At 39.1% G+C, this 12074-nt stretch overlaps 1 protein-coding gene across 1 annotated transcript in view; it reads right to left on the bottom strand.

Annotated features, from left to right (window-relative positions):
* Positions 1 to 12074, bottom strand: part of myocd (myocardin) — a 122895-nt gene that overhangs the window by 50220 nt on the left and 60601 nt on the right. The window contains exon 2 of the mRNA XM_076887209.1: positions 10102 to 10302. Coding sequence (XP_076743324.1) covers positions 10102 to 10252 — 151 coding nt within the window. The 5' untranslated portion in view covers positions 10253 to 10302. The remainder of the gene's footprint in view (positions 1 to 10101; positions 10303 to 12074) is intronic.

Genomic DNA, 12074 nt, shown 5'->3' with positions numbered 1-12074 from the left:
ATCTTCCATACTATAGTGGGCACAATAGGTTTAAGTTTTAAGTAAGTAGCTTTTCTACCAGTTCCCATCAGTTAAAGGAATATACAAAGTCTTTGTTTACTCACAAACCTGGGCAAGACAGTTATATCTAGTATGTTCCATACTAAGACAAGAGGGTTAAGTTCCGAGTCCCGTAACACCTCAAGCCCTAAACATAATTGACTGTTCACCAGTTATAGTCCTGAAGTCTTGAGTCCCAAGCCATGATAGTTAGACAACATCAGCCTGAAGAGTAATGCAACAAAGTTGCCAGATCAAGACAGTGTAGAGTCTTGAAGCACAGTTCAAGGCAAATAAGGCAAAGCAGTCCAGTCTCGAGTTACAAAGCAAGCTAAGGTGGTTGGATTCTGTTTAGATCCTGTTTGGACCATGCTGACATAATCACACCTTGATGCCCTAAAATCCAGAAATGGGAGTGTGGAAAAATCCCAGTAGATTAACAGTTTCTGAAAAACTCAGACCAGCCTGCCTGGAACCAACAATGATGCCACATATGTCACTTGAATCATCTTTCTTCCCTATTCTGATGCTTGGATTGAACTTGTCCATGTCTTGCCCATGTCTACATCTCTAAATGCAATAATTTAATGCACTTTGACTGGACGATTAGATATCTGCATTATCAAATATATATTAGGTGTACCTAATAACATGGGAGACGAGTGTATATAGTTATAGCAAGAGCCAAGTTCAATGTTAAGACAAGTCAAGAAAGTCCAGTCCCAGTCAAGACAGTTACATCCAGAGTCACATCCAACATCAGAGGAATTACAGGAATTATCTATTTTACATTAATACGGCAATGTTACCTCTTCACCTCTGTCACAGACATTTGGCAACATGTTTGTTTATGGGTGAGAGGATGTGAATAGTTCCCCATTTGCCATGACTTCATACAGAAAAGGTAGTAACAGTCCAGGTAAATGGTTTGTGTCTGCACCTTTCAAGCTTGTAAAAACGTTATCATTGTACAGTAGTCACAATAGACACAGACTAGCAACCACTGATTAGAGGAATCACAGAGAGTTAGTTGGACAAATTTCTATATGTAGCTTTCTGTTGTTGTTGTTGTTTGTCATTTACATTTTCTCTGGTCTTGTGCTTGCTTGACCAAAGCATTACAGGATGTTTTTATTTCTTGTCACAGTTGTGAGACACCAGAACTTCTTTTCCTCCAGTTTACTTTAGGAAGGTGAAACCCCATCTACTGGATCTTTAAAAAATGTGCACAGTCATTAATACACAGATGCAATTTCTCTCATCCAAAGACACATGGTAATATCCTAAACCTGGTATCCACAGGTCCCTCAGAAAAACACTGTATCCACATTTGGCAAACAAGCGCTTCCTTTCAGTATTGTGTTGTTGTCTTTCTGCATGCTGTGAGTGATGTCGGTCCTCATTTGTGGACTTGTGGGCCAACACCCAACCATGAAACTAATGTGAACCCCAATTGAACCTGGGATAATCTGCTATTGCATGGTCATCGCAGGTCAGCAAACTGTTGCCCCAGCTTTGTTTAGCTCTTAATTTTCCCTTATATCTACAGCAAATGTAATGAGTGCACATTTACAATTAACGCCTTAATTCAAAATTTAGCCCAGTAAAATAAATCTAAATTCTGAAAACTAAGAGGAATGGAGCAAATGCTCAATTTTGTCCATTTTATCCACATTAATTAGTCTGTACTTTAGTCTTGTAATGATTAGTTTTGTAAATTTTCTTTCAAAGTGAGAAAGCGATCAGAAGGGTTTGGCTTTTTCACTGTTGAGCTGCAATTCTGTTCATGCCTAACAGACTGTCAGGCTGGGGGTCATCTTACATTAAAATCAGAAACCCATGTGGCAGCTTTAAACTGCCAATGAAAGCAGTAGAAGATGACTAACAGCCCCTGGAAGTGCTGATGATGACAGACGCATGTGGATAAAATTATAGGATGGACTAAGATGTCTCCTTTATTGATATTTATACCAGGGTGTCCAACTGTGTTATTAAAGGGTTTGAGGGCAAAGGGGTTGTTAAAAACCATTAAAACACTTCCCTGAAGTCAAAGAGGTCCTTCGGGAATTCATGGCACTTTCACTAATATGAATGTACATGTGATCGATATCTGAGAACGATCCCTTCCTTGCATCCTTTCTCTCGAGTCTGGAATGCCCTCCTGTTCTCGCATCTAAGCCGTGAGCCGGATCAGAGCTGTATATTGTGTTACTGTTTTCATTTCTACCACATGGATTTCTAGCCTTGGTAAAAATTCACCACCCAAAGCTCTTGTATCCACAATACAACACCTGGAAAAAGAAACTCTTCATTAATCTCCACAGCCCCTAAAAATCTGTGGTTTTAAAGCACTCCTTTTTCCAACCCACATGTGAAGCGGCACAGCGGCTGGTCGGCAGAGCCTTTGTTTTAGAATAACTCTGGGTTATTTTCAGGTCATTGTGGCTGAGTGGTTTCTTAATTGAATTTCTAAGCGTTTTGTTTAATATGCCACCGTTAAGAGCTTTAAAAATAGCTCAGTGGATGCAATGACCTAATCTTTTCCGGATTTTTGGAGAGATAGATAATCCTGGATGGTCTTTATCACTCCTGCTAACAGCTGATGAATGAGTAATTACAGAGAACCAGCGATTAGATCAGTATCAGTGTTGTTCTTCATTTAAGAGTGCTAAATCATGTGGTGTTGCACTGATTACTTATATCTCTATAATGCAGTTTTATAGGACGCTTTCCCTCTCTTACTTGGTGTACTGTGTTACCATATCCTTATAAATTCAAGCAAAGCTTTTAAAGATTTGGACCGAAACAGCCTGGTATCTGTGCCGACTGATGATCGAGGGCACTCTTTTAATTGCTTGCTTTCATGAAGACTAACAAATAATGAAAACTTTGAATAGAATTTTCTGAGGTAAGCCCTTTAATTCCTTCTATATTACATTTGTCCTTACTCATATCCACAGCGCATATTAGTGACAATCATGGAAAGTTTAATAGCCGCCCAGCTGAGTTTTTGTTTCCAGTGGACAGTAGCTTCAAATCTGAAAATCCTTTTCATAATACTAGGAGCCATGAAATCATAATAACATCTATCCTCCCTCTCGAAAACTGTCCAAATGTGAGTCGGCCAATGAGATTACACAATATCGTTCCTCTTGCTGCCTAAATATGGAACCACTGTGTTTTTGATGTTCAATAAACAATCATATTAAATGTTTGTGTGGAAGATGCAAACGAATCAATCATCTTTTGATAAATCATTTAGGAATACGTTCAGATACATTGCAGCCATTAATTTAAATTATTTTTCATAATTTAGATTTGATATGAATCTTTTTTTGTTCACAAGATTTCAGTTCAATTTTATTCATATGGCGCCAAATCACAACAACAGGGTCGGCTTTAGCTCAGGAGGCAGTGCAGCTCATCTACTAAATCTACATCTCAGAAAGTTGGTGGTTCAATTCCTGGCAGCTCCAACGCCGATGGATGCTCCCTGCTTCATCCACTGCAGTGTGAATATTTAACAGAAAAGCACAGCAAAGGTGTAGAGGTGAGTGGTTTATATTGAGTGCTTAGCAGCAGAAGCAGTCCATTTACTGTCCAGTAAGGGAACTAAACCTACACTGCTAATCAGATTCCACAACAAAAGACTTCCAACCATGTCAAATTTAATCATTTCATTATGGTTGTGCTGTATAACAGTTATTTTCAGTTTGTGTTGTGTATGAAATACGATACAGTGCTTCCTTGCTGTTTGTAGGTAGAGTAGTTCTTTACTGTGATATTGCAAATAAAAGGGTGTTTTTATTAAAACAAGGTTGATATCAGGACACATACCATTGTTTCACCATGTCATAGCCCTCCTTTGGATTTTATGGCTCATAACCAAAACCCCCTGTAGAGAATATGAATGAGGTTCTCAGTCATCCAGGTCATCGTAGTCTAAGGAGCTTGGAAAGAAAAGCATCTGGACTCCTTTAAGTTTCTTGAAGACGTTTCACCTCTCAGCCAAGAAGCTTCTTCAGTTCTAGGAGCAACTGGTGGAGAGTCCCCCAAGAGGGGACACTCCCCTAAGACGGTCATGGACCCCTCTATTCTTTTTGGGTCCTCGCCCTCAGTTGTGGTATAGCACGTTACCTACAAATGGGAAGGTCAGTGGATTCCTGACTCTTCCAGCTGTATACCAAAGTATCCTATTGCCCCTCATGCATCCACACAAGTTTGTAGCAAAACACATGACATTAAACAACACCTTACACAATTACATTTGTTCCCTAAACCTACATTTCTGGCAGCAGAAAAAAAGCCGTGAAAGCAACACTTTTATAAATAAAAAGAAACTTATCAGCAAAACTATTTACATAATGATCAAATGCATTGCTGCATTAACTTTTATTTGGAATTTGGTCTCTGCCAAAAGAAGGCCAAATGTCAATGTTGTTATTTTTGTTGGCATTTTTAGTTCTGCTTTGTTCTCCACCAACTCTCAAAAGCAGGCCCTGTTAAACATTTGAGTTTTCCCAGATCCACTGCTTGCATGAAGAGTGATAATTCTGGGATAATAATGGGTGAACACTTCATGTAGCCATAAAATCCATTGTTAATATAGCAGTAATAATTCTAGCACCTTTAAATATGACTATAGCAACTTTAAGTGAGCGATGAGGCAGTGACTAATACCAAAACTGCTATCAATGAAACACACATCCTGACAATAAATGAATAAATTCATCTCTAAATTCAATACAAATTTACAGAACACCACTTTGTGCCATTATAGGAAAAAAATAACAGTTTCTCAGTTTCACAAAATTTTGGTCTTGCATATTTTACACAGTATCTGATGATTACTGTATTATCTTTTAAAATTTGTATACACTGCCACTTTGTAACTAACCAGAGGAATGATGTGCGCTCGAGTGTCCTGAGAACAGCTAGTTTGTCGTCAAGCATCATAGAAATACAGTGATGTGTTGTTAATCACTTGTCAGGGATTGAGGGTAGCACCAAGACACACACTCACAAAGACATCAGCATGAAAGCTAACAAGGCCACGTTTCACGTCACTGGAAGAGCACTGTGACTAAGAGCTGCCCGCTCTCCACACAAGGGTCTGCCATCTCTCTACACTACAACAGCCGTGCCTGTATTTATATAAGCTGCAAAGCAATTTTAACTGTACATTCCAGATAGGTGAACAGCGCTTGGCTCAGGAAGATGGATATTTCAAAGCTTGCAAAGAAAAAAAAATTAACGGTCAATGTCCAGTCAGAAAACTTGGCACAAGGAGGTGCAACAAAAGTAACTGAGATGTATTTATGCGTCTGAGCTCACAGAACCCTGGTACACCTTTCCATACGTTGTACTGTAGTATAACTAAATATGAAACCAATTACAAACTTGGGTCGGCACTACAAACACAGTCAATTCAGGGGGGTGTTCTTTTTATTTATCATTCTCCTTGAATACAAGCATTTATTTCATAATCTCCTTTTTGGTTTTTCATCACGTCACACAGACTGGTTTGATAAATAATAAATGTGTTTACAGCCCGTGCAAACTGAGGTAATATTTGCCCACAGAAAATGTTCTATCCATCAACTGATTCTTGTTTCGGGGCCTGTTGCTCTCGGCTTTGCTCACATGATAAATGAACATCTGAGTAATTTCACGGATGAATTAGGAGCTAGAAACAATAGCAGAAAAAAATGCATCGGCACACATTCCACCTGTTGCCTAATGTAAAAAAGAAAAGAAAGAAATGCTGGTTTTTGTTATGGTGTTGATGTTTCATGCTGATGGTGGTTAAGATAGAAAGTCTGGCAGAGCTGCAGAAAATGCTTTTGATAATGAGAATAGAAAGGCAAACATTTCTTGTCTCCCTCAAACCAGAGTGCAATTAACAGAACATGGAGCTCTTATCATGTCTCCGCTAATGTCCGTTCATTACAATCACTTCAAACCTTTGTGTCTGCTAACCTAAAAGTTCAAACTTTTACCTGCCGGCATGGGGTTTGCATGATTGTCTATAATCAGAAAAAAAGCTAATTTTCTCTGATGAAAATGATTCAGTCAGTTTAAGGGCACAGCACTACAAAAACAAGCTAGCAGAGCAGGGCTGATGTTTAACTGCGTGAAATGATGAAGTGTCGGGCTGATCATGTCTATCAGCATCACTGACTAATCTCCTCCAGATGAGAGTAATCTGTGTAACTCTGGCCACCATCAAATCAGTGTGGAATCCACTCAGCTTTCAGGGAAGAAGGTGCCGCACGAACAATCCAGACTGGAGCAATAACAGTTGTTTTTTTTACTGCAGGTGTTTGAGACTCTCGAGCTGCCAAAGAACCCTCTTACCCAGTCGGACCTCTCCTCAACTCTTACCTCACTAAATGAAAAGAGTGCTGCCCAGATTTGTATCAGACAGATCTGTGTTTTCATATTAGACCCGGTGAAGAATTACAGCCGTGCCGGGGCCACCTTTGACTGAGGAAACACACTGCTGCTAGCAAAGAAGACTGGTGAAGTCTGACTGCATGTTTGCTTACAATGAGCATGCAGGAATTTATCTACAAGGGTACAAACCAATTCTCAAATGCACTTTCTGAGAAACTACATGAATGTGAAAACATGAAGCCAAAAGGAACACTGCCCATTCTACAAGGAGCGAGCCTTCGAAGTGTAAGTGGGCAGCAGTACAGTAGTAACACCTCTAATGGCAAACTTGTGTTAACAATGCCATCATGTGGACTCTTACACATCTTTGTAAGCAGTGGACACTGATGCCTTAGTGTTAACACAAATGCAACTGAGCAAAAAAACATCAGGGCAACTGCAAGTTTCAATCTTGCAGTTTCTAAAAGAGGCAATTTATTTCCAAGTTACTGTTTTATCTGACACAAACACACACACACACACACACACACACACACACACATGCGCGCACACACACGCAGGTGCCAGTTTTGTGTAGGCACACTATAAATTTCATCTTCTTGGAATGAGAAGAAATATCATCCCATCCTCCACGTTGGTTTGCCACTCCTTACTCACAGCTGTAGTTAGTTTTCCGTACTGGGAAGTGACAAGGCCAGATCCTGGAAGTGTAGCATCAGCTATACTTCCATTCACAAGGACAGAAGCCAGATAGCAAATCATTCATTCAAGTCGAACGTGTACCATGTTTTTGACATGCACCACTCGTAGCTGTAATGAGCCTTCCTAGTGGGGAGAGACAAAATACTACAGCTGCATTTTTCTTGGATCTGCACATTATTGTCACTCCCCACTCGCTGCCGTGGTGAGTTTCCCTTGTGGGGAGTGATGAGGTAAGAGTCTACAAACTAAATCTAGTCTACGTTCAGCAACTGAGTCTGCACATCACGGTCACTCCCCACCGACTGCTGGATGGAGCTTTCCTTGTAGGGAGGCAAAACTGAACATTTTTTACATTTGTAACTTTAAAATGTATATTTTACTCACAACATAAACAGATTTAGACATGTAGACTATTGCAGTGCTAAAACCAATTTTGCTTTGATAATGCAAACTTTCTAGATATTACACATAGTCCAGTAGATTACTGTAGCTGAGTCTGGGTGGTTACAATTTAAATTTTTAGACTATTCTTACTCAGCTAGGTTTTCAAGCGCATGTTACAATGTGACAGCATGAACAGCTCTTTGATGTTCTATCAGTGCAGGCTAAAATAAAACTGGTAAATTATTTATCTATTCATTTTCTTCCTTAAAAGTTGTCATATCAGTAGAACATCACATAACCTACAGTTTTGACTTTTATTGTGTGTTTGTCTCCTGAGTCGTATTTTCACAATAAAAATGACACAATATGCTTTTTTGTTTTGTATTAAAAAATAAAATCCTTGATTATGAGTATTTAGTTATTTTTTATTCACTTCTTTCATTTATGTGAGGAGAAGTTTTAACATTTGTTCCCTGCTGGGCCTGAGCTTTATGGCAGAAGTAAGACCAACTATTGCATTTAGGTTTTAAGTCAAGAAGAGGTTCAAAAGAATCCATTATCAACACTGGCAAGAACTTACAATTAGTTAATGTCTAATTAATCTTCTCATCTCAATACATTTGACGCAGATCCTTTGCATGTAAATGCTTAAAAATGTGGATTGTCTAATTTAAACATTGTTATTAGGCTAAAAGCCCGACTTTCAGTCACAGTGCTAAAATGAAAACATTATACACGCCTCCTGAGCTCATTATTAGGATTGACTAGGATCTTGTGTCTACTGCACTCGTACCGTGTAAATGAAAAAGGGGCCATTATGCCAGTGACAGTCTTATCACTCATTTGCGTTTGTCATCTGGTCTTTGGCACGAGGAGCAACGGTTCGGGCTCCTCGCTTGTTTTGCTTCTCTTGTTCCTCCCGTCTACCGGCTGACTTGAAGAATAAGGGAATAAAATGAATGGGTGAATTTGAGGAGATTCCAGTTTCTGTTCATCTCCCTCTTCAGTTACTTCACTCCCACGCCACCCATGACATCATGGAAAACTTTGCAGGGTCTAGCAGTTTGAAGTGAAATGCTGCGCTGCTCTCACTATTTTGAGAGATGGCAGGAATAGTTCCATCTAAAAATACCAACCTAAATCATAAGATTCCTCAGGCACTTTCACCTTCAGCCCTGTGATGTGAGCGACATATACACCAGCTTGATCTGGGCTGAGAACATATTTAATCATTAGTTCCTAAAATATTCAAATAACCTTGTTTTGATTTGGCCTCGAGGATTGTTCTGAGGATGTGACTGGCATACTTAACCTTTTCACCTGATTATTGACTTTATTGTTAATATTAATATTATATTACTTTTGTAGGCACTAATAGAAAAATGGTGCTAAAGAAATGACAAAAAAAACCAAAACCAAAACCCTAAACATAATAGAATACAGTAAAAAAAAAATCGAATCAAATCACTACAATTAGAATAAATCTATTAAATTACTTCACAGACACTCCAAACTGTTTCTGCTCGAGCATGCTTTGCCCTATGCCACTTTTGGACCGTGCATACACAACCCACTGTAACTGTTTGACTTGTTTGCAGAGTTGCATGCTGTTGCTTATACAGGATATATCAATTTTTATAGCTACTCACCTCTACATACACAATAGCCGTATGATTTTCTGTGCTGTGTAGCATTATCCAGGGAAACTAGGATACTTGAAACTAAAAGTCAAATTCCATTTATGGGAAACGTGCTTGGGAAGTAAAAACAAGATTCAGATTTTAATCTGGATAGACACTAGAGATTTTTTTTTTTTTTTTTTTTGTAAACAACAAATAGTTCATTCAAACAAAAGTTTAAAAACAGATTGTTGAGAATGTTTGGAAATGTTTGGAAATAATCAGAATATTATATTGAGACATATCATTTTTCAGCTTTTAGGAAGATTTTCGTGCAAGCCCTTAAAACTGTCATTTCAGTTTAAGTGCTTTTTTGTATATCACAGAGATTTTAAAATGAGCCCTGCCCAATACAACCTACCCAAAAAATCATAAATAAAGACAAGAAAATCTCTCATTTGAAACGACAACAACAGAAGATCACATGTTCACATAGGAGGCCAAATCTCAGAGTGCAAAAATAAGATTTCAACCTAAAACTGCAGCAGTGAAGAACAGAATCAACCGTCATTACTTAAAAAAAGATAGACACAAATCAAGCATATAACAGCATTTGAACAGTCAGTTTAGTTTGATGGACAGGGTTTTTTAATGTGGATAACATTAAGGTAGTTAACCCTTTAATGCCTGAACCATGGAATAATTGTCAGAAAATTTTTTTGAAAATTGAGCGTTAATTAATCAGATTTTAAGTTCCACACATGAGTTTTAGCTTGTATCACCTTTGCTACATCTTTTTAAAAAAGTTTAAAAATGTATTGTGCAATTTATTTAGGTTTTCAGGGGGGAAAATCACACTGATGATATAGAAAACTCTCAAAAAGTGTATGTGTCAAATATGATATACTAGGACTTAAGTCGCTAAAGAGCAAAGGATTTCAAATGGAAAGAAAGGGCTCACCATTCTTGCTTTCTCTTGATTGTATGTGTTTCTTCAACACGTGGTTTGTCCTCTCCTTGTCTCCATGAAGCTGCGTGGCCCGCTGCAGCTGTCCAGGACACCGTCTGTCTTCTGGACCGTTGTGGACCTCAGAGCTTTTCACTGCATTCATGGCTCACACTTCATTCCCCAGTAGATGACATCTCTTCTCGGGTCACCTCCCTTTTGAAGAGAAAAAGACACAATGAAAACTCATAGTCTGTGCACATCATAATAAAAACACTTGACTTTGTCGCTGCCACCTCAGTCAGCTGTAACAGCTAAAGGAGCTCAGTTAATTGAGTTTGAACGAGCACGAAAGACACAGCAAACAGCCATTTGAGTGTTTGCGTTTGAAAACTCCTCCGTGGTGCCGAGAACTGGACTCAAGCCATGTTAGTGTTTGAAGAATACAACAGCAGTTCCAGATTTTGCATTGGTTTTTTTGGGGTTTTTTCAGAGGTCCATTTCGGATCAGGCAGACAGCAGAGCGTGTGTTTGTTTACAGAACTTTAAGCCCACTTTTAGCCTCATGGACGCAGCCCTCCATCAGCTGCTGCTCTTGCCAACTTATCAATTTACGCAGTGTACAAAGAGCAGACCTTCTTACCTCGTGAACAAATATTAAACACATCTACAATGTGGATTCAGTAGCTTAGAGAGCCCCCACAAAGTGTCAATGTGAAAAATGAGCCTAACTCAGGTCTTAGACAAGCCAAGCTCCGTGCGCCCTGTCTGCGCTCTTCATACTACATCGTCTCCCGAGGGCACCACCATAGGGCACTGCAAACATCTGCATCTCTGTTTTCTTTAATAAGTTGTGTTTGGAGAACTGCTCATACCATGTTTATGGGACAATAAAACCCTCATATGCATGCATGTGCTGTACAAATAGCAAGTTTTAGAAAAGGCTCTTTCATCTGGCTAGAGTATGTCAAGGCTGACAGTTACACAATCTTTGCTAAAATAAATGCAAACTTTTAAAACGTTGAATAGAGGAAGTGCAGGTAAATGAAGTTAATGAGAATGGAAAAGAGAAAATCCCTTCATCGACTTCAACCACACTGATGCACAAGCTGCATGAGAGCAAAGCTAGAAGAATGGGATCAAATACCATGGTCACTGCCTCCGATAAATGACTCTCATATGCATGGTTGGCTGTTTGCCTTACCCAAGGAGGTTGGTTGCTGCAACTTAATCAAACTTTAACCCTGCCTTCCTAAAAAGCATATAGGAAACAACAAAAATTTAACATGAAGTCTAATATTAGAAGGAAACATAATATTTCCTCTGACTGCATATCATTCTTTACAAAATAACTGTTGTAACCGATCTAACAGCAGAGTTCAGCTACTCTCAAGGTTAAACACGGTCAAGGCGCTTGGTCCTGAGACAAAGACTGTATATAAAAGATGGACTTGGCAGCTGTAAAAGTCTTTCACATTTGTGTCAGTGTGAGAAACATGCCGATCACAGTGTACGCCCTCCCTTTAACCTTTTACATAATTATAAAATGAACATCATGATTGAATAAAATGTACTGAGGTCACAAACCAAGGGAGCTAAGGACTTCTGTTCCCATAGACTTCTAAACAGCCCGACTGCAATAACAGGATCAACGCCTGCTGATTTTTCGAATGAGTGCAGCTTTGAGGCACTTGCGTATTGGCTTCTTTTTTAAGACCCAGAAACTACATTCATCTTTTGAGCATGTAGTTTATGAGATGAGCTCCAGCACATTCACTCCTCACAGTAATTCAGGTATGCTGGACCTTACTACATTCATCTTTAAGAAATCAGCCACATTAAAAGCACTGAGAGGTTAAGTGATTAACATTGATCATCCTGATACAACTGCAACGCTCTGCTGGGAATCCCTTGAGTCTGACAGAGTGCCGCATTTTCCTCTTGCAGGACAGAGAATTTGAGCATATTTTCAACCATGCTTCTTCTGT

This window comes from Maylandia zebra, linkage group LG8 (genome assembly GCF_041146795.1).
Source record: "Maylandia zebra isolate NMK-2024a linkage group LG8, Mzebra_GT3a, whole genome shotgun sequence".
In the NCBI taxonomy this organism is placed as follows: domain Eukaryota; kingdom Metazoa; phylum Chordata; class Actinopteri; order Cichliformes; family Cichlidae; genus Maylandia; species Maylandia zebra.
Note: the sequence above shows the minus strand (reverse complement) of the source record. Positions and strands in the feature narration are given on the sequence as shown.